The 17,808-nt window shown below is 45.6% G+C and overlaps 6 protein-coding genes across 6 annotated transcripts; 2 read left to right on the forward strand and 4 right to left on the reverse strand.

The window, feature by feature from the left end:
- Nucleotides 1-411: 411 nt before the first annotated feature.
- Nucleotides 412-1,417, forward strand: GL218_06435 (uncharacterized protein; the record flags this gene model as incomplete). Its single annotated transcript, XM_033583147.1, has 3 exons — nucleotides 412-678; nucleotides 730-938; nucleotides 1,033-1,417. The coding sequence occupies 3 exons, from the start codon at nucleotides 412-414 to the stop codon at nucleotides 1,415-1,417; spliced, it is 861 nt and encodes a 286-aa protein (XP_033433545.1).
- Nucleotides 1,418-4,126: 2,709 nt separating this feature from the next.
- GL218_06436 (Sugar transporter STL1) lies at nucleotides 4,127-5,469 on the reverse strand (the record flags this gene model as incomplete). Its single annotated transcript, XM_033583148.1, has 5 exons — nucleotides 4,127-4,371; nucleotides 4,420-5,086; nucleotides 5,161-5,259; nucleotides 5,318-5,346; nucleotides 5,403-5,469. The coding sequence occupies 5 exons, from the start codon at nucleotides 5,467-5,469 to the stop codon at nucleotides 4,127-4,129; spliced, it is 1,107 nt and encodes a 368-aa protein (XP_033433393.1).
- A 1,041-nt stretch (nucleotides 5,470-6,510) lies between these two features.
- Nucleotides 6,511-7,349, reverse strand: GL218_06437 (uncharacterized protein; the record flags this gene model as incomplete). The annotated part of the gene is made up of 2 exons (XM_033583149.1): nucleotides 6,511-6,830; nucleotides 6,887-7,349. The coding sequence occupies 2 exons, from the start codon at nucleotides 7,347-7,349 to the stop codon at nucleotides 6,511-6,513; spliced, it is 783 nt and encodes a 260-aa protein (XP_033433544.1).
- A 1,848-nt stretch (nucleotides 7,350-9,197) lies between these two features.
- Nucleotides 9,198-10,263, reverse strand: GL218_06438 (Protein alcS; the record flags this gene model as incomplete). Its single annotated transcript, XM_033583150.1, has 5 exons — nucleotides 9,198-9,365; nucleotides 9,418-9,811; nucleotides 9,902-9,976; nucleotides 10,038-10,117; nucleotides 10,165-10,263. The coding sequence occupies 5 exons, from the start codon at nucleotides 10,261-10,263 to the stop codon at nucleotides 9,198-9,200; spliced, it is 816 nt and encodes a 271-aa protein (XP_033433539.1).
- Nucleotides 10,264-12,548: 2,285 nt separating this feature from the next.
- On the reverse strand, nucleotides 12,549-13,523 carry GL218_06439 (Short-chain dehydrogenase TIC 32, chloroplastic; the record flags this gene model as incomplete). The annotated part of the gene is made up of 1 exon (XM_033583151.1): nucleotides 12,549-13,523. The coding sequence occupies one exon, from the start codon at nucleotides 13,521-13,523 to the stop codon at nucleotides 12,549-12,551; it is 975 nt and encodes a 324-aa protein (XP_033433538.1).
- A 712-nt stretch (nucleotides 13,524-14,235) lies between these two features.
- On the forward strand, nucleotides 14,236-15,873 carry GL218_06440 (Signal recognition particle 54 kDa protein like protein; the record flags this gene model as incomplete). The annotated part of the gene is made up of 2 exons (XM_033583152.1): nucleotides 14,236-14,313; nucleotides 14,398-15,873. 2 exons carry the CDS (start codon nucleotides 14,236-14,238, stop codon nucleotides 15,871-15,873), a joined length of 1,554 nt encoding a protein of 517 aa, XP_033433379.1.
- Between the last annotated feature and the right edge of the window lie 1,935 nt (nucleotides 15,874-17,808).

A 17,808-nucleotide genomic window follows, 5' to 3' on the forward strand; every position in this document is an offset into this window, starting at 1 on the left:
TTGGAGTCGAGACCGCCTATCTTTAAGCCTTCCACGCACGTAAGAGCTGAATGTGCGAACTACCGTGACCTACATCGTAAAGTAGACTTAGACTAATCCTGCCGTCAGATGCTAAGGGGTGGTGACCGATTGGTTAGCTAGGAGTCACGCACGTAACGAACTAACGATTTTGCAATACAGAAATCTCTGAGCAGGAAAAAACGCAGTGGATACGTGATGGCGCAAATTAGGCAGGTAACAGAGCTCTCAGCGGCTTCGCGCGGGACCGAGGTAGATATGAAGAGTCTGAACGCGTATGTCTGGTTTGGTATAAGATGTCACAGGCAGCTTTCTCGATACTCCTATCCCAACCGCATACCTTATTGGATATTTTCACTTACAATAACCCTAGTCTTCATTCCTCGGTACACAATGTTGTTCAAGTCAGTTACCGCTGCTGCCCTTCTGGCTTACACAGCCGCTGCCCATCGTGTGTTCCCGCGAGCAGATGGGAACTCTACAAGGCTTTGCGGTACCCCTGAACCTACCGAAGCCCAAATAGCTGCCTCACAGATTATGCTTGCCAAGGAGCGGGAGATGCGTGCTAAGGGCGAATTTCGGGCCCTTAGATCATTCAGCGTAAACGCTTATTTCCATGTTGTAGCGGCATCTACATCGGTCGACGATGGTTACCTTACCGTGAGTAGTATATTTTCGTCCCGGCTGCTTTGCGTACTAAATTTTATATAGCAAAAAATGATTGACGACCAGCTTGACGTTATGAATGCTGCCTACGGTGTACACGGCATTACGTTCAACCTGGTTAGCACTGACTGGACCGTGAACCGCAGCTGGGCCCAGGATGGAGATGAACTTGGAATGAAGAGGGCTCTTCGCAAAGGCACCTACTCTGATCTCAATATTTATTTCCTCGGCGATCTCGGCGGTGGATTGCTTGGGTAAGCCCCTAATTATTCCCTACAATATTATAAGCCTGTCTCTTGTTCCGTATGTCTCATCTAGAATCCTGACAAAGCCATTAATATTTCCTAGGTACTGCTACTTCCCGGACAACGTTTCTGAGGGATCAACTCAGTTTTACGAGGACGGATGCACAATATTAGGTGCTAGCGTCCCTGGGGGTAGCGCCGAGCCGTATAATTTAGGCGGGACCGCGATACACGAGGTCGGTCACTGGATGAACCTCTATCATACATTCCAAGGAGCCTGTAGCGAGACTCAGGGCGATTTGGTTTCAGATACTCCTGCTCAAGCTTCTGCAACGTCAGGCTGTCCAAGCTCCCGTGATTCCTGCCCTGGTGGTGGTGTTGACCCTATCCATAACTATATGGATTATAGCGATGATATTTGCTACGAGGAGTTTACCCCGGGACAGGAAGACCGCATGTATAGCGGATGGTCGACATATCGTTCTTGAAGTATATTCAGTCGAAGACTATCTTGGTGGTAGCTATCTCGGTGGTAGGCGTACCAATATATGCCAATATTTGTTGTAAGAGAAGGTTATCACATGACTTGAGCTCCGTCCTACATAATGTCTCCACATAATGTCCCGCATGTACCTAAGTACCTAAACTAGGTTCTCAATCCCGCACACCTTAAATCTTCCCTCGGAATACAATGTTGTCAAAATACTATGTCACCTTAGCTACCAGTTAGTATGTTAATAGAGCTAGAGATTATATTCTATTCGGCTTTAGAGATCGCATTTTTTTCTTATACCTACTAGGGAATTGATTTAGTTATCGATATTATTGTCTAGGATATCTCATAATATCCAATAACTCCCTAGGTACCTAACCAACCAAACAGAAGTAGACCCCGAGTCCAATAGCCCATTTCGACGTCGAGGTAAGCTATAAGCGGCTCAACTAAACGCTCCGTCTACCTATCATCTTGGTTTTAGCTTCCCCACGTTCCGATCCTTGGTACCGTGCAGATCTTACACCAATGATCCTGGATGAAAGATGATGTTACCACACTCAGCAGTATCTAGAAGGCCATCAAGGTACACGATCCACCCCACTGCGCCTCTTCCGAGCGCTTCGAGTTTGAAAACGGCCGGGACCAGGATTAATAAGTCGATTGATTTTATTCATCTACGTTAGCAATGATGGTAGAGTCAATCCCATATTAAAAGGGAACCACGAAACATGGAAACCAAAGCAAATGGTGTACAGTTACATATATCCCCCAATCACAGTATCCAGTTCTTACTCCGCCCTTTCATCTGAATAAGCGTATGTATTAACGACCTTCTACCAACAATCTCTACCAACTCCTAAATTCGCCGTATTCGCCGATTGCTCCATCTCTTGTCGCACTCGGAGCGGGTATTCCTATTTGACGCCATCGGCCGAAACGAGATTCTTAACAAATTCAAGTTCGATATAACTCCATGTATCCATGCTTCTTCGTCCTCCCTGAATTGGCGATTTAACAAGTCCAGCACTCTCCAACCGAATCATAACCAACACCCCAATCTGTAGGGTATCTGCAGTACAGAGACCGACCGTGACATACGAGCTCGCCAGCCATCATGAGACAGTGCGGAGGCACAGCTGGTGTCTTGAATGGCGTACATGCCGATTTGGTCCGACTCGCATTCAAGGTAGACGTTACGGACGAAGGTGAAACCACGGAATCAGTATCATTGGCTATCATATTCGACCCGAAAGCTTGTATGTACGTCTCTGCTAATCCTTCGTAGTGTTTCATCGGTCGCGCATCGGCAAACCTTGAGATGGCTAGAATAACCAATAGTCGCAAATAGGTCGCAGCTTGCATGGCTAGGAGTTCTGTTGCCGTCCTAGGTGACGTTGAAGAAGAAATTGGGATGGTTGGATAACTCCCTCGTAATTTATAACTTCAAGTTCGGCTTTAACCTGATAACAAACGCCATTCGACTTCACGATAGTTGTCAACGTCTTCGCCAGGTTTATATCTTGCGGTCGAGGTTTCAACAACCAGTGTCACTGACGTCGTAAGCCCTCCTTTACATTTCGGCTAAATACCACCAAGTTACCAGGATGATAGACGTACATGCATCCTAGGAGACAGCGACTCATATAACGATCGCGATTGGTCCCATCCATAGCCGAACTTCATGTCGGCTTTTCGGAATAGATTGAGCGCAGGCTAATAGCACCTAACAATCTGGTCTTTTTAGAAGTAATTCAATTATATACGATACCTACATTCTAGAAACTTCTCGCGACTGGAGGATGAATTATACTGAGAGCAAAACTAAGTCTCAACTATCAGATTACTATTCATATTGGATCTAAGTCTGTCTATTCGGTCTAGCCTCTATAGCATTAGGTATCGCCATCGTTAATGTTTTAGTTCTTCGGAGAACCTTTCATAATCTACTTCATCCCCTTGAAATACGGTCGGCCTCTGCTGTCGCGAAGCTTGCCGGCCGTCTTCTCTGAGTCATTTCGGGCCTCCCCAATACGAATATAGATGGATTTTGTATAAACATATAGTCCATATCTTCAAGAGTACGGTTTGAAGTTTCCGGATAAAAGAAGAGCACTATTGGGAAATAGGAGAAACAGAATACGGCAAAAACTTTGATAGTCAGCAAAACCTCCAAGTTACCACGCCAGGGCCCAAAGACAAGGAACTTACTTAGGTAAAAGGCCCAACTTAGGTTATCAATGCCTACTTTGGTAAATTGAGTCACTACGAACCCGCCGAGCCAATTTGTGGCCGTGGCAGCTCCTGCTCCTCGAGATCGCCAACCTAGCGAGTTTACCTCGGCGCTATATACCCACGGTACGCCTAATTTATGAAATCGTGTTAGCCTCGTAACCCTACAATTCTAGGATCATCGCGTTCGAGAGAATCCAGGTGATAGGACCATCGCACTTACTACTAAACATTAGCCATTGTATTCGAGATCATTCTAAAAAGGAGAGTCGAAAATAACAACATGAGATGCTTTAATACGTACCAAGCCCATGTTAAACCGAAAAATACGTGGAAAACGATGAACATCGCGGTAGTTACGTTCCCCATCTGTAGCTACGGTAAGCGCGGTTCATATATCTAAGGTGGGATAGTCTAACAAGTTTCTTCTCGGAAATATCGAGCTCGCTCGATCTGAGACACAACGAAGCAATCAGATGGCATATACCCATAGCGATAGAACCGCATAGTAGCATCCTAGGCTTCTGTCAGCAGTCTTCAAACTCTTCGATAGGTATCTGAGGGTAAATGAATACTTTCGTCGACCAAGAGTATCGATGATAATTACGCTTCCGAATGCCGAAACTAGGTAGACAGTACCGCTGACAGCAGCAATCAATCGACTCATTTCTTCACTGAAACCGACGTTCTGCGCCAATAGCGTAGGAAGATAAAATCCTATCGAAATATTAGAATCATCCAAGAACTGGGTATAGAGAACCGTACCCAATGCGTTTATGCCGCTAAACTGCTGCATAAACTGAGTTCCGCAAGACAGTATCAAGCGACGGAAGTTGTGTGTCTTGTCGCGGAAGCAGAGGACATCCATTATGGGCGCGCGGTCTTCCCTCTCGAGCTCTATGGCGACTTTGATAGAGCGAAACTCTCCCGTGACGGTATCGTCGTTCATCGGAATATCCTTCCCGGCGAGCTGGCTAAGAACCCTGAGAGCGCTCTCTTCCTTACCAGCTAATAACAGCCACCTCGGCGACTCAGGAACCAGAAGGAGAAGCGGCGCTATCATGAAGAAGTAAACGACTTGAAACGCGAGAGGAAACCGCCATTGGAATGGTCCATTCTCAGAGTATAGGGCGTAGGCGATCCAGTTCGCTAACGCAAACGACGTCACGTTGGAAGCGGTACCGATGACGACCAGTTTACCTCGCTGGTGTGATTTCGCACATTCGGATAGGAAAACGGGAGTCGTAGTTGATGTTAATCCAATACCGAACCCGTTTATCAAGCGTCCGACGATCATCTGGGGCAGATGCCACGATGTGAACTGGAGAATAGCTCCCAGGAAGTTGCACAACAAACCCCATGCGATAGTTTTTCTTCGACCGAGTCTATCGCCTAGCATAAAAGCTGCCATAGAGCCTAGGAAGGCTCCGATCTGTACGGGTTCAGTCTTGTTTGCACGATAAAAGATCACTGGAATCAAAAGCAAAATAGCAGGGCAATTCTTACGAAGAAGCAACTCGATGTGATGCCTGATATATTGGCATCGAGGACCTCGGGAAACTGGTCCTTGAAATTCTCAGATACCAAGACACCAGCGAAAACGCCCTGCAGTATGTCAGAACAGACTACCCTGCTTACCAAGGCTTCAGCATTTAATAGATACCTGATCGTAGCCGAACCAGCAACTTGAGACTTAAGTCACGAATATCAGCCGGGCTCCGCAAAGTTTAGACATGCAAATTCCTTACGCGCATCGACGAGCGTGATCATAGCGATCAGCTTATTGCCGTAAATCTGGCTCTTTTGGCGTATCATTTTGGTCGATGATTACACGAAGACGTTTAACGATTAATTTCACAGAAAAGAATGAATACAGGCGTTAGCTATAACCCATCATATTTTATTACACTCTCTAGGGCGATAGTGTTGGGACGGGTTTGCTAAACTAGGAAACCCCGAAAGCAATCATTAAGTTTACACGCCGACGCCGGCTACACCTAACGCGAGTCCGGCCTTGGCATGCGTCCGGAGTCCCCGTTTTTGTAATGCGTCGGCTTCTGGTCGCGGTCTAGACGATGTGGAGTTAGTAAGCTGTCAAATAGATAGTCGAATATGGAAAGCTTATCAGAACGAGTGGGTATTTCCCCTTCACCGCATCAAAATACGTCGACGTAAACCGGAGATAGTCCTGTGGGGTATTAGGGCCCCATGGTCGGTTGTTGAGTTTAACGTATTATGGCATAAGTAAAAGTATTACACAATATTAGACCATGGTTCACACCCTACGAGGCCGCGGAGTGGAACTCTAAGCTGAACCGCCCATGTAAGACCCTTAGATTTCTAGGTGTATGTCTTTCACATGCTTTTCCTGTTCCTACCCACATCAAAATATTCATTCAACAAACTCACCTGTGCCCCTCCAAAATTATTGGATATCTCATACCTTATAATAATTTTTAAAATGCTACATAGCCACCTCCAATATACGTAGAACCTGTCCGTTGATCATTTAGTTATTTGATTCAATTTCTTACTCTCGCAGCGAGACCCATATTTCCGGGATTGCTCCTATTAGTCACCTCGGGATATCGAATTAAGTTTCGGTAAATGTTAATATCGACCGAGGTGCGGTCCGGGATTAAGGCCCCACTCAACCGGAACCTTGTGCAGCCACACTTAGCCACAGTCTTAGCCACATACCTAGCCCTAAGTCCTGGACTCCTTTCTTCTCATCACCAGTCGATGCAACTAGGCAGTTAATAATATTCCCTTCGAATATAGGTCATAGTTGAATCTATCTAAAGCACCGAGTGAAGATAAAATCAATGAGATTATGCTATATCGATAGTACTCCTTTTAGCCTGTAGTCGATTTACTGTGAATAGGGGTAATTAAGTCCTGTAATGACTTGACCGGATCCAGATTCCTTAAGTGACCAAACCTCAGCGACTCCATACCCGGGTCTGGTGGAAGATCAATATTCCATCGACGCTTGAGTACGTCCCTGATTACATCGTAACAAGCACCAATTCTGATTACCTCCACGGAAGGGCCGCTGAAATCTAGCAGCGTGGAACTTCGACCGTGAACCCACCACTTCAGCAGTCCGTAGTCTATCACGATATCCGCGATGTCAATGAGCTCCTTATTGATATCATCCACGCGATATTTAGTCCCTGCATAAGATCCCCATTAGTATCATCAGATTAATGTTTCTAATCGAACAGCATACCTGTGCCCGATAAATTTGCCGAACTACCCAAGAGCGGTATGTTTTCGGCAAACGTCAAGCTTGTTAGCGCGTCCTGGAATGCCCCAGCGTTAACCAGAACCGAAAGACTCCCGTTCACGTCGCATGCCTCCATAGTGACAGGGTCGATATTTTTGACCATTGGATGATCCCGCTTATACCGCGCGATGACACCGACCGGAATATCGAGATCCTGCGTCAGATGGTCGACGATTTCGTGATGTAGAGGTTCCATAATGTGCACCTCCTTATGAATGGCGTACGACCCAATCCCAGCATGCCGCTTGTGGGCTCCTCGTTGCTTCGTCAAGAAGATCTTCTCGAGCGATTTTGGATTGATGGCCATAACAGCATATCCGACATCTGCTGGGCAGATTGCTATGCCACCTCCTTTTAAGATCTCAAAGACGCGTTTCGCATCTTCTTGTACGTTAGGACGACCCATTGTTAATCGGATATTCTATAGGTAGATAATATGTTGTAGTCTTGATCTTCTATCAGAGATTATGTGCCTTATTTATATGAATAAATCAAAGCTATAGTTATTGTCGGTGAGCTAACTCCTGCAAATTTCGTCTATACCCTGGATAGGCCCCTGTATAGTTGTCGTCATCTTATAGTTCTGCAGTATAATGTTTTGTATCGGTCCTGTTTACTGGTTCGCTATATATTACGTGAGACGGAACCAATGCACTGATACGCGTAACTCAGATTGGATTATTGGAACTAAAGAAGATCTACATGATAGGTCTATCGTACCAACAACCTATTAAGGAGATCCCAAGTCTATTCGTTAATTGGTATTCGAACGAGTGTTGCTTGTATACGAATCATACTTGCTTACATGGGATCTACCTCCCCGCGAGCATGTCCGTCTTCGTCACTTTGCATTGGTATCCCAACAGATCTGATACAGCTCCTTATAATATTGCTTATAACTTAAGAGGTAGTTTGGGTTATCCTTCCAACCCAACCAGCGACCGGCTCCGCACAATACTCTTCGACAATAGCCACAGCATGGAAATTGTTGGGCTTAAAATTAGTCTTCGAACGATGCTTGAACCACTCCTCTACCTCGACATCATCAAGAAGACCATTATTTCCCTATTGAATGATCGGTTGAAAAAGCTTGTCGGGAGTGCTCTTTGAATACTTGCAATCCTTGTACCGTTAATTGGTCTCATGAATGCTGCAAGGTTATGCGGAACACCACTTCCCGATGTTGGGATGAGTGGGGTGTCCGTGAAGGAGTTATGCTTCTGACGGCGAATTCGCGCTTGGGATCCCTGAGATTTAGTTAGGCATTCCCCACTCTCATCAGAGGCACAGTTATGGTCTTCTGTGCAGACTATCATGAAGGCACCATCCGTGTCAACCCGCTTTTCGGTTCCCCGAAGCCACCGTCAAGATTCACTTTAGTAGCAAGCGTATATTATTTGCTATGGTCTATAAATCCGTAGCTCTGCCGATGGAGTAGCCGAAAACGCCTACTCTGTCCGAGTTCAACCTCAAAAGATGTACATTGCCGGCGCATCCAAGGATCTTGTCCGTCACTATAGGCTGGTCTTGTAGAACCCGTTCCCGAGCTGAAGAGTAGGAGCCTCTGGGTGATAAGAACATCGAGACTAGCTTGTATGGCGATATTCCCTTTGCAACACCCCCTAGCTTTCGGGGACGGTGGCTGTATATGGAGGGAGTTGTACTGCGCGTATGCATTGGCCTTTCTGCGTAAAATGCAGCATCTTGGGAAACACTATCGGCTAGACGGGACTGAGACAGTGAAAGTTTCTGTAACTAACATGTAGCGAGTAGGTTTAGTCGTAAATAATCAATTATTTCTAGTATGGTTGTTCCATTATTGAAAGGGCGCGTACACTAATATTGAAGACACGAGGAAGTAGTGATAACGGTCTAGACGATATGTTAGCGCTCTGCTTGTGAGAATACTTGGGCTGTAACAGTTGGTCAAGATACAAACACGTCGAGTCTATAGATACTATCTACAGATAGTATTTCCAACCTAGGTGAGCTAAAAGTTTGAAACTGTGGCTCCTAAGGTGTAAACGCGATGAATGCTGCTTTATAGGATTATTTATCTAAACCATTCTTCACACCTCTCGCATTTATTTACCCCTATTGGCTATCCAAGGAAACGTTATTCATACAGTAACGAAACAAGCCGAGTCCTTTCGGAGTTCAAAATGCAGTACCTGGAAGGAGATTTGATAATTGACACCTAAGCATAACACAGTTGCTATATGGTACTTCTATCCCGCTTTCGATCGTCGACCCCTTAGTCGCGATGCGCAGCTGCCTCTGCCAGGTCTACATCCGTGCGCGGCCAGAACCGAGTAAGATCGCCAAGAGGGAGGTTCAAAGTAATACGCATCTCTCCAGCCATGATCACGACGCACATATACCAACCTAGTGTTCCCACGACGAATAGTAGAGCTCCACCAGCCTATGCGATTAATTAGCTATGGTCTCTATGTTTCAGACACACAAAAACTTACCTTTTGCAAGCTTGCTGCTGCCTCGTAGTTACCTGCCGCAAGCTTGAAATACGAGCTAGATAGGGTCCAAACTGCTGAAGTGGCACAGGCGAAGATGATAGCAAATACCAGGTTGACCTTGAGCGTGAAAAGGAAGAAGGTAAACAGAGCAAAGCCCCATACGATAAGATATATCCCGAGCACGGAGTTGTACTCTGGCGACATTTGACCGCTAGGGTCACCAGCTGTGGCGTAGGGCTCTCCTAGTTGTAACGTGGGTAGCTGTAGCATACCGAACGATAACCAAAAGACGGCGTAGAGACCCATGGCCATCATGGGAAAGAAGTTCCCCATGATCCATTCGAAGACCATGGAGACTAACAGCAGAATGGGTCCGACGAAAAAGAATATGCCCCTGATGATTGGCGAAACGATTTAGCCGCGTTGGACGGATGGTATACGTTGTGGGGCCGGTAAAATACGGGGGGTATAGAAAAACACTTACACCACAGGCGTTGCTCCCTGAGCTCCTCCCCAGCCCATCAAAGTCATGGAGAAAGTAAAGGTCGAAATCACGAATCTAATTGTTTAGTTACCAAAGTGTCTTCATATGTCTATTTCCAGGACTATACAACACTTACCCGACAATGCCAAGAGGTGTCGGATTGGCGAATCGCTTGTTATAGTCGCCCACCTGAGGAACTTTGGGAGTAAGGTACAGCTATAATTGTGAGCATGAAGTTATAAATCTAGTATCAGGTAGCTTACCTTCTCGAAGAGCTCCGGCGGCATTGTCACGGTCGTGTCCGACCGGTTTAGCCCCTTCTCTTCATCAGAATGGGTCAGGATGCCTACTCTGGTCGTCATCTTGATTTTAGTCCAATTATAGCTGAATTGAATAGGAGAGAGGTTGAACAATGTATTCAAGCTATAGTTTAGATTTTTACTTCAAACTCACAAACTTCAGTAGATGATATCCTACCCTTTAATAGTTCTTAGACATTTTATTTACCCCAGATTCGATTAGCCTAGAACGTATCCAAGCTATATTGCCTTACTGGATGCAGCACTTCTGAACGACCATAACTGCCGGAGGTCTCGCATCTATCCAATTAAAGATTGAGTAGCGCTTAGCCACTGTATTCGTTCCGCGGCGCGTATTCATATCGCATGTAACCATATCAGTGTCTGCCGAAGCCAAGACATAGCTGCCTCCGAATGTGCGAGCCATGGATACAACTCCGGTGCGGGGCTTGGCTGTAAAAAGCAGTTGGCAAGCCTTTTTATGAATAGAAAGGCTACCATTTGTTCCAAGCTCATTTAATCGAATATAATGTAACTATTAGCCAATTGGTTGTCGTATCTATCTCTACACGCGGAAGGAGATCAAACTGGTCGAGAAAGCAACACCTTGGCCGTTACTATGAATGGGGCGCAGTTGAGATAAAATTGTCTGGGCGACTACTGATAGCTAAGATTCTTGTCTAGATGTTAGCCAGGATCCCGAACGAGAGCATGAATTGATTACCTAAATATCCATCACAGGCAGAGAGTCGACCAATAGTTAACCAATTGTTACGGGATGGTTCGATACTATTAAAACCGGTGTCCGTATGAAGAAATCTCGCTAGGTAGTATTCCGAGAAGTCGCATGCGTTGATACATGCTCAGTTACAATATGAGAAGTTTTCAGCTATGGCCTTGTTTTTAGATAGCTCATAGTTACAGCTTGGGATGCAGAGGACTGACTAACTCCTAAGTCAGCCAGCTGAGCCACGCCCAAGGAAACGTCGCAGTATGAGGGTCTCCATATGGCCGAGTGATATACTACACTGAGTTTAAAACAGGCATGTTATAATTCAATTTCTTGTCTATCTGCATGGCACGTCGTATTATCAACACTTTTATACTTGTTGAGAAGTTATGATTCCATTCGGGTCGTATTCTTATTTTTATTAGCTTTTAAACCCGATCGTTATAACGCCGAAGAGAAAGATGAAGGATAGTGAAGTGAGAACGGTGAAGAGTTCCCTCGGTGTAGAGAGCGGCATTATGAGGCGAATTAATTGTTACATTACGATTCTGATTTACCCGTGAATATTGTATGAAGCATATTCGTCTTTAGCGCAATTAACTTGCTATAGATATTACGCATCTTTGATAGGTCCTCGTTCTTCATAAAATCTGTATAAAATTTCAATATCAGCTACTATTGATGTTATGCCCTCTATATCAATATCATGCCCTACCTCATCGCCTTCATCTCAAAGTCACACGATCTCGACTCAATACTAATATGTTAAATAACGAAAAATTTAGACTAATATAGCCGATGGGCATAATAATGAATTTAGCTTCTGATCCCTACTCTAGCCCCTAATTAGCCGGTGGCGCTTAGGAGAAACGTGCCCGGTAAATGGTAGATTTACCGGGCAGGGGTGTATAATATATGTACCATAGCGGCAAAGGGTGGTTTTGAGAAACGGTTATTCATACTTAACATTATTTACCTGAAAAAAATCGTTTTTGTCTAGATTATCATTTTCTTATAAAACATCATTTTCGGGTAGAAAATCGTTTCCCAATTTAAAATTAAGATTTTTTTTGATTAGATAAAGTATATAATGCTGAATAATAAGCTATTCTCGCGTGTATGTGTTAAATAAACCCCAATTGGCCTAGTAGTAAATCCCGCAACCCGTAAATCCCGTGACATATCCAAAGTCCAAAATCCGCTGTTCGAATCAGCTCGAGTGTAAAAAAAAAAAAAAAAAAAAAAAATTTAAAAAAAAAAATTAATTTAAAAAAAAATAAAAGAATTGGAAATTTTGTTTTTTTTTCGAGAAACGATTATTCGTCGAGAAATAATGTTCTAAGAAATAACGTTGCCTCTCTAATGAATAATGCATATGGGAGGTACGGTACTCGGTCGAGGAATCGTTTCTCAAAACCACCCTTTGCCGCTATGGTAGCCTTTAAATGCAGTGTCACGGAATTTAATTAACCGGAAACTAGAATCCCCGGATACCCCAGATGTCAAAAGGAAATTCCTGGGGAAGTTTTACAAGGACCTAAACATTTCTCGATCGAGTTGATATTTTTATTCATGCTCTCCTCCAGCGTTATGGGCAAATCTTCCCTTACGAAGCTAATCAATACTCAAACTTCTGTTTGACAAGTTCCTCACTTAGCTTCCACAGCTTCTCAACGTTTTCAGGGTCCGTCGCATATGGGGCGGCCTCGTGGATCTGGCTATTCATCAAGTAAGCCGGCGACTTGGCGGGAATTTCAGGGTCTAAAGCTGCGATGAGTGATGTAGCAGCAATTTGCGTGTACGTCTTTGATCGGGGAGACTCCCATTCCCAATCTTTACCCGTATTTCGCTTTACGATCTCAGGTATCTCCGCGTAGTCTTCATAAGTAAGGTGGCTTCCTAACTCGGTGTCGTTGTTGTAGCCCGGATGAGTAGCCGTAGAGGTCACGCCATGGCTACCGAGTTGTTTATTGAGTCCGTAGCTAAATAGAACGTTTGCGGTCTTCGCTTGGCCGTACCCAGTCCAATGGTCGTAGGTTTTACCTCCTGAGTAATTCCAGTCGTCAAAGCGGAAGGGGCTAAGAAAAAAGCCGGAGCTGGTGAGATTAACGACTCGTGCTCCACCCGGCTCGGAACCGGCAGCGATGAGTGCGGGTGCGAGCAGATTCGTTAGTAAGAAGTGACCGACATGGTTGGCTGACAGCTGCAATTCGATGCCCTGCTTATCCAAAGTGTAGTCTTTGATGGCCATTACACCGGCACTGTTGATAAGGACGTTGATTTTGGGCGCTGCTGCTAGTATCTCCTTGGCTGCTCTTCTCACTGACTCGTGATCCGTTAGGTCAACCTGAACAAAAGTAGTCCTGATAGAACTATCGATCTCGGCGATCTTTTCTAGCACTGGGTCGACCTTCTTGCCTGTGCGCGAGGCAATTAGAATGTGCGCAGGGGCACCTCTCGCAAGAGAGACGGCAATCTGACTCCCAATACTAGGATGGCCAGCACCCGTGATAACGAACGTGCGACCTTTAATTTGAGACGAAAAGGCCTCGATGACCTGTTCGCTGGTCGCTGTCTCGTCGAAGACTGGCATGTTGTGATTTGATTACTGACTGTTGTAAGGCTGTCTGAGGGGTCGGATGTGTATAGTGAAAGTACTGTGTATTAAGGGCTCACTTATCCATACTTATCCATGGGGAGAGATGCCCTTTATATAGAGTACATTACTGGTAGACATATTTAAGTATTTCTAACCTAGGTATGGAGGTGGAGAGGGAAGGAGAATCTGAGGCTTCTACAAAAGGGGTTTATGGAATATTTCGAGCTGCCTAAAAATGACCATGTTGGATTTACCGGACGTAGTAGCTCTTAAGACCGGTAGGAATTATGTATCGAGGCTCGTAGTCTAGTCACAATTGTAGAATGTTTCAATATTTACGACACATGTTGGCGTATTTAGTGAATGTCGTTCTTAACCCCCTATAATATTTGTCATCTGTTTGATTTAGTTTGGAGGTTTCGGAGTAATAGGGACTCCGGTTGTGAGACTTGCTCAATAAGCATAATTTTAAGCTTCTACGGTAAACCTTAACTTAAGTAAAATGTGGGGCGGAATATCATGATTTTCCGAAAATGATCTCCTATGGGTCCATCTGTATTAGCCACTTTCCACTTGTGCAGTGGTCAATAGAAGTTTAGTGCAATCAATCATCCTACATCCATTTGCCTATCCTCCTAGATATCATCACTCCTACGCTACCTCTACGATACCTCAATCCGCGACGGCTTGATAGCCGACATCTATCATGGTTCTCCAAGACCTTGGTCGCCGCATTAGCGGTGCCCTACACGATGTTACCCGCGCACCTAACCTCGACGAAAAGGTATGCGCCATTCTACTGCACCGTCGCACTGTCGCACCCCCGCAATGCGATCTGATGGGGCGAATTCGCTAATATTCATCTCAGGCCTTCAAAGCCATGCTTAACGAGATCTCTGGCGCCCTACTCGAAGCCGACGTTAACGTGCGACTTGTTAGCAAGCTAAAAAACTCGATTAGTACTACGGTCAATTTTAAAGACCTCCCACCCGGCGTTAATAAGAAACGATTAATCCAAAAAGCCGTATTCGACGAGTTGGTCAAGCTCGTTGATCCTCATGCCGAACCGTTCAAGCCTAAGAAAGGCAAATCAAATGTTATCATGTTCGTTGGTTTACAGGGTGCCGGAAAGACTACCACATGTACGAAGCTCGCACGACATTACCAGGCAAGAGGCTTCCGTGCATGTTTGGTCTGTGCCGATACCTTCCGAGCTGGTGCTTTCGACCAGCTGAAGCAGAACGCGACCAAGGCGAAGATCCCATACTACGGTTCCTTAACCGAGACCGACCCGGCCAAGGTCGCTAGGGAGGGAGTAGAGAAGTTTAAGAAGGAACGATTCGAGGTTATCATCGTGGATACTTCAGGACGTCACCGACAGGAATCGGCACTGTTCCAGGAGATGGTAGATATTCAAGAAGCCGTAAAACCCGACGAGACGATAATGGTTCTTGACGCCTCCATCGGTCAACAAGCCGAGGCGCAGGCGAAAGCTTTCAAAGACGCAGCAGATTTTGGAGCCATCATAATCACCAAGACGGACGGCCACGCGAGCGGTGGTGGTGCTATCTCCGCTGTTGCGGCGACGCATACGCCCATCGTCTTCATCGGTACAGGAGAGCATATGTTAGATCTGGAAAGATTTGCCCCGCAGCAGTTTGTGAATAAGCTACTAGGAATGGGAGACATGGCAGGTTTGGTAGAGCACGTACAATCTTTGAAGCTCGATCAAAAGGAGACGATCAAGCACATAACGGAAGGTATATTCACAGTAAGAGATCTCCGAGATCAGCTCAGCAACATCATGAAAATGGGACCTCTATCCAAGATGGCCGGTATGATCCCCGGCATGTCCAATCTCCCAGGAATGGCAGGTATGGATGACGAGGAGTCAAGCTCTCGGTTAAAACGCATGATCTACATATGCGATAGTATGACCGAGAAAGAGCTCGACTGCGACGGCAAGATGTTCATCGAGCAGCCAACTCGTATGACGAGGGTGGCTCGCGGTAGCGGCGTCAGCGTCAGGGAAGTCGAGGACTTGCTCACCCAGCAGCGGATGATGGCTGGCATGGCTAAGAAGATGGGAGGTAGCATGAAAAATATGCAGAGAGCGCAGCAGGCGATGGGAGGAGGAAACAAGGCACAACAGATGGCAGCCATGCAGAAGAGATTGCAGAGTATGGGCGGTGCTGGTGGAATGCCGGATATGGCAAGCCTCGCGAAGATGTTTGGCGGAGGCGGCGGCGGAGGTGGATTGCCTGGCGGTATGGACATGCAGAAGATGATGGAAAGTATGGGAATGGGCGGTATGATGGGCGGCGGACGAGGCGGCAGGCGGTAACACGGATAGGAATGGACAATTTAATACCAGCGCATTATCGGTACGGTGTCGATTCATAACGTGGGCATTGCATGGCGTTTGGCGGTAAAACTAGTGATATCAATACGAAGATTGGTTTATTGACGACTGGAATTAGTTGGTTAACCTATAGACTCTGTCTCTTAGGGATTACTATACTTTGCATGGCCTAAAATCAATGGTGGTGTTGGTATCTGGCGCAATACATTAATTGTAAGAATTCCGTACATCCTGGCGCCGTATACGTGTGTCTACTGGGAACAAACCATCGCATTGCACTGATTATATCTATTTCTTGATCTATCAGACGGTATCACCGTGTATACCTTATCGTCCCCCGAGAGCTCCCCCGTCCGATATAGAGTTGTGGCAAATCTCGAGTTTGATAGCCCCAGAGCTTCTGTTCCGGAATTGTTGCTTCGCATGTCCTCGGACCACGACCTCTGTCCGAACGATGTACCGTTAAACAAATAAGGGATCCGAACCGGATTCACTACTCCGGACATACCTCCATAAACATGCATTGTTATTAATTAGCTAGTTGAGGGTCTTCACCGTTCAGCAAAGACCCTAAGGGTACCTGTTATTCGCGATGGTAGAACAGAGGTGTAGAGCCCCATGATGTAACGTTTAGTAAGCTCGGAGAATTATTGAGTCTAGCCACTTACCTTAATACTTTAATAGGCGGGTCAGTGGATATTCTCAATAGTGGGGATGCGATAATCCAAACCTCAAACACAGACTTGAAGTCATCGTGTAACGGATTTTAACAACGATGTGATGTAAAGCTGACGAAAACGAAAACGAAAACAACTTACTATAACACAGTAAATACCATTCAGTAACTTATCACTATGTCGGAGTTGCCCAGTCTTGGCTTAAATGTATTACATATCGCTATGGCTGTATGGTTAATCCTTTTATCGCCGTTTACAAGATCGGGAGGTATCAAGTTTATGCAGTGAATATGCCACATCTCAGTCACAGGCTCATATATCCCCTTCATTCCTACCGTACAGTTCCATATCATAGGTACCTAGTCACAGAATCAAAGATATGTAACTCGCACCTTTTAACTCGTTTCATGCTGATGACCTGCGTTTGCTGCTAGACTGGTATCTTGGCGATGCCCAATAGGAGCATTTCTTCCGGTAAAATGACGCACGTTTTCGACCCGTTGGAAACACCCAGCTGGGATCGCTAAGATCAGGTGCTGAAGATCTCATCCCAGTTGGAGCTCTTCCCTGCTACATATCAGCTAGTAGGACTTTCGATTGGTCAAGAAGCTCTACCAGCTGTAGGGGTCCTATCTGATAGAACCTGGAGAAGATTCGAATGGCCTTCTAGCTTAACGTCATTGACATTCGCTTCTATAGTATTTTGTGTCTAAGCATTTGTATATCGGTTAAGCCCCGATGCATTGGTTCTGACAGCCCATGTGGACCCTGAGACGGGAATAAATCAAAGTAGATCCAGTTTGATGGGATTTCAAGAATTGAATAGAATTCCATGCTTCGCCTCTTGTCAGACGTCAGAACTGCGTCTTCGTTTTGACGCAAATCCCGTGGGGGTACCTTTCATCGAGGATGATTGGCTGATATACACGACTTACAGGTCAACTCGTTAGGCGAGACACAGTCAGGATGGAGATGAAATCTGTTGGAGCCACTGATCAGCCTCGCTTAGAGTTTGCTCGGGACTTGGATCCGTTTTGGCAGGACGAAGTCCTGGTGAGAAAGGCGTTTGCGCCATTACGCGGATGACATCCGTATTAAAAAGCTGACATTAGAGCTACAATCACTGCACATTTCCGTACGCGGGCCGTCCTATCCGGCTACTGGACGCCTTGAGACTAACACTACTTATATATCGGACACTTGCAGTTCATATAAACTGATCTTCATTCTTCTTTCCATT

This window comes from Daldinia childiae (genome assembly GCF_008694065.1).
Source record: "Daldinia childiae strain JS-1345 chromosome Unknown Scaffold7, whole genome shotgun sequence".
Classification (NCBI taxonomy): Eukaryota; Fungi; Ascomycota; class Sordariomycetes; order Xylariales; family Hypoxylaceae; genus Daldinia; species Daldinia childiae.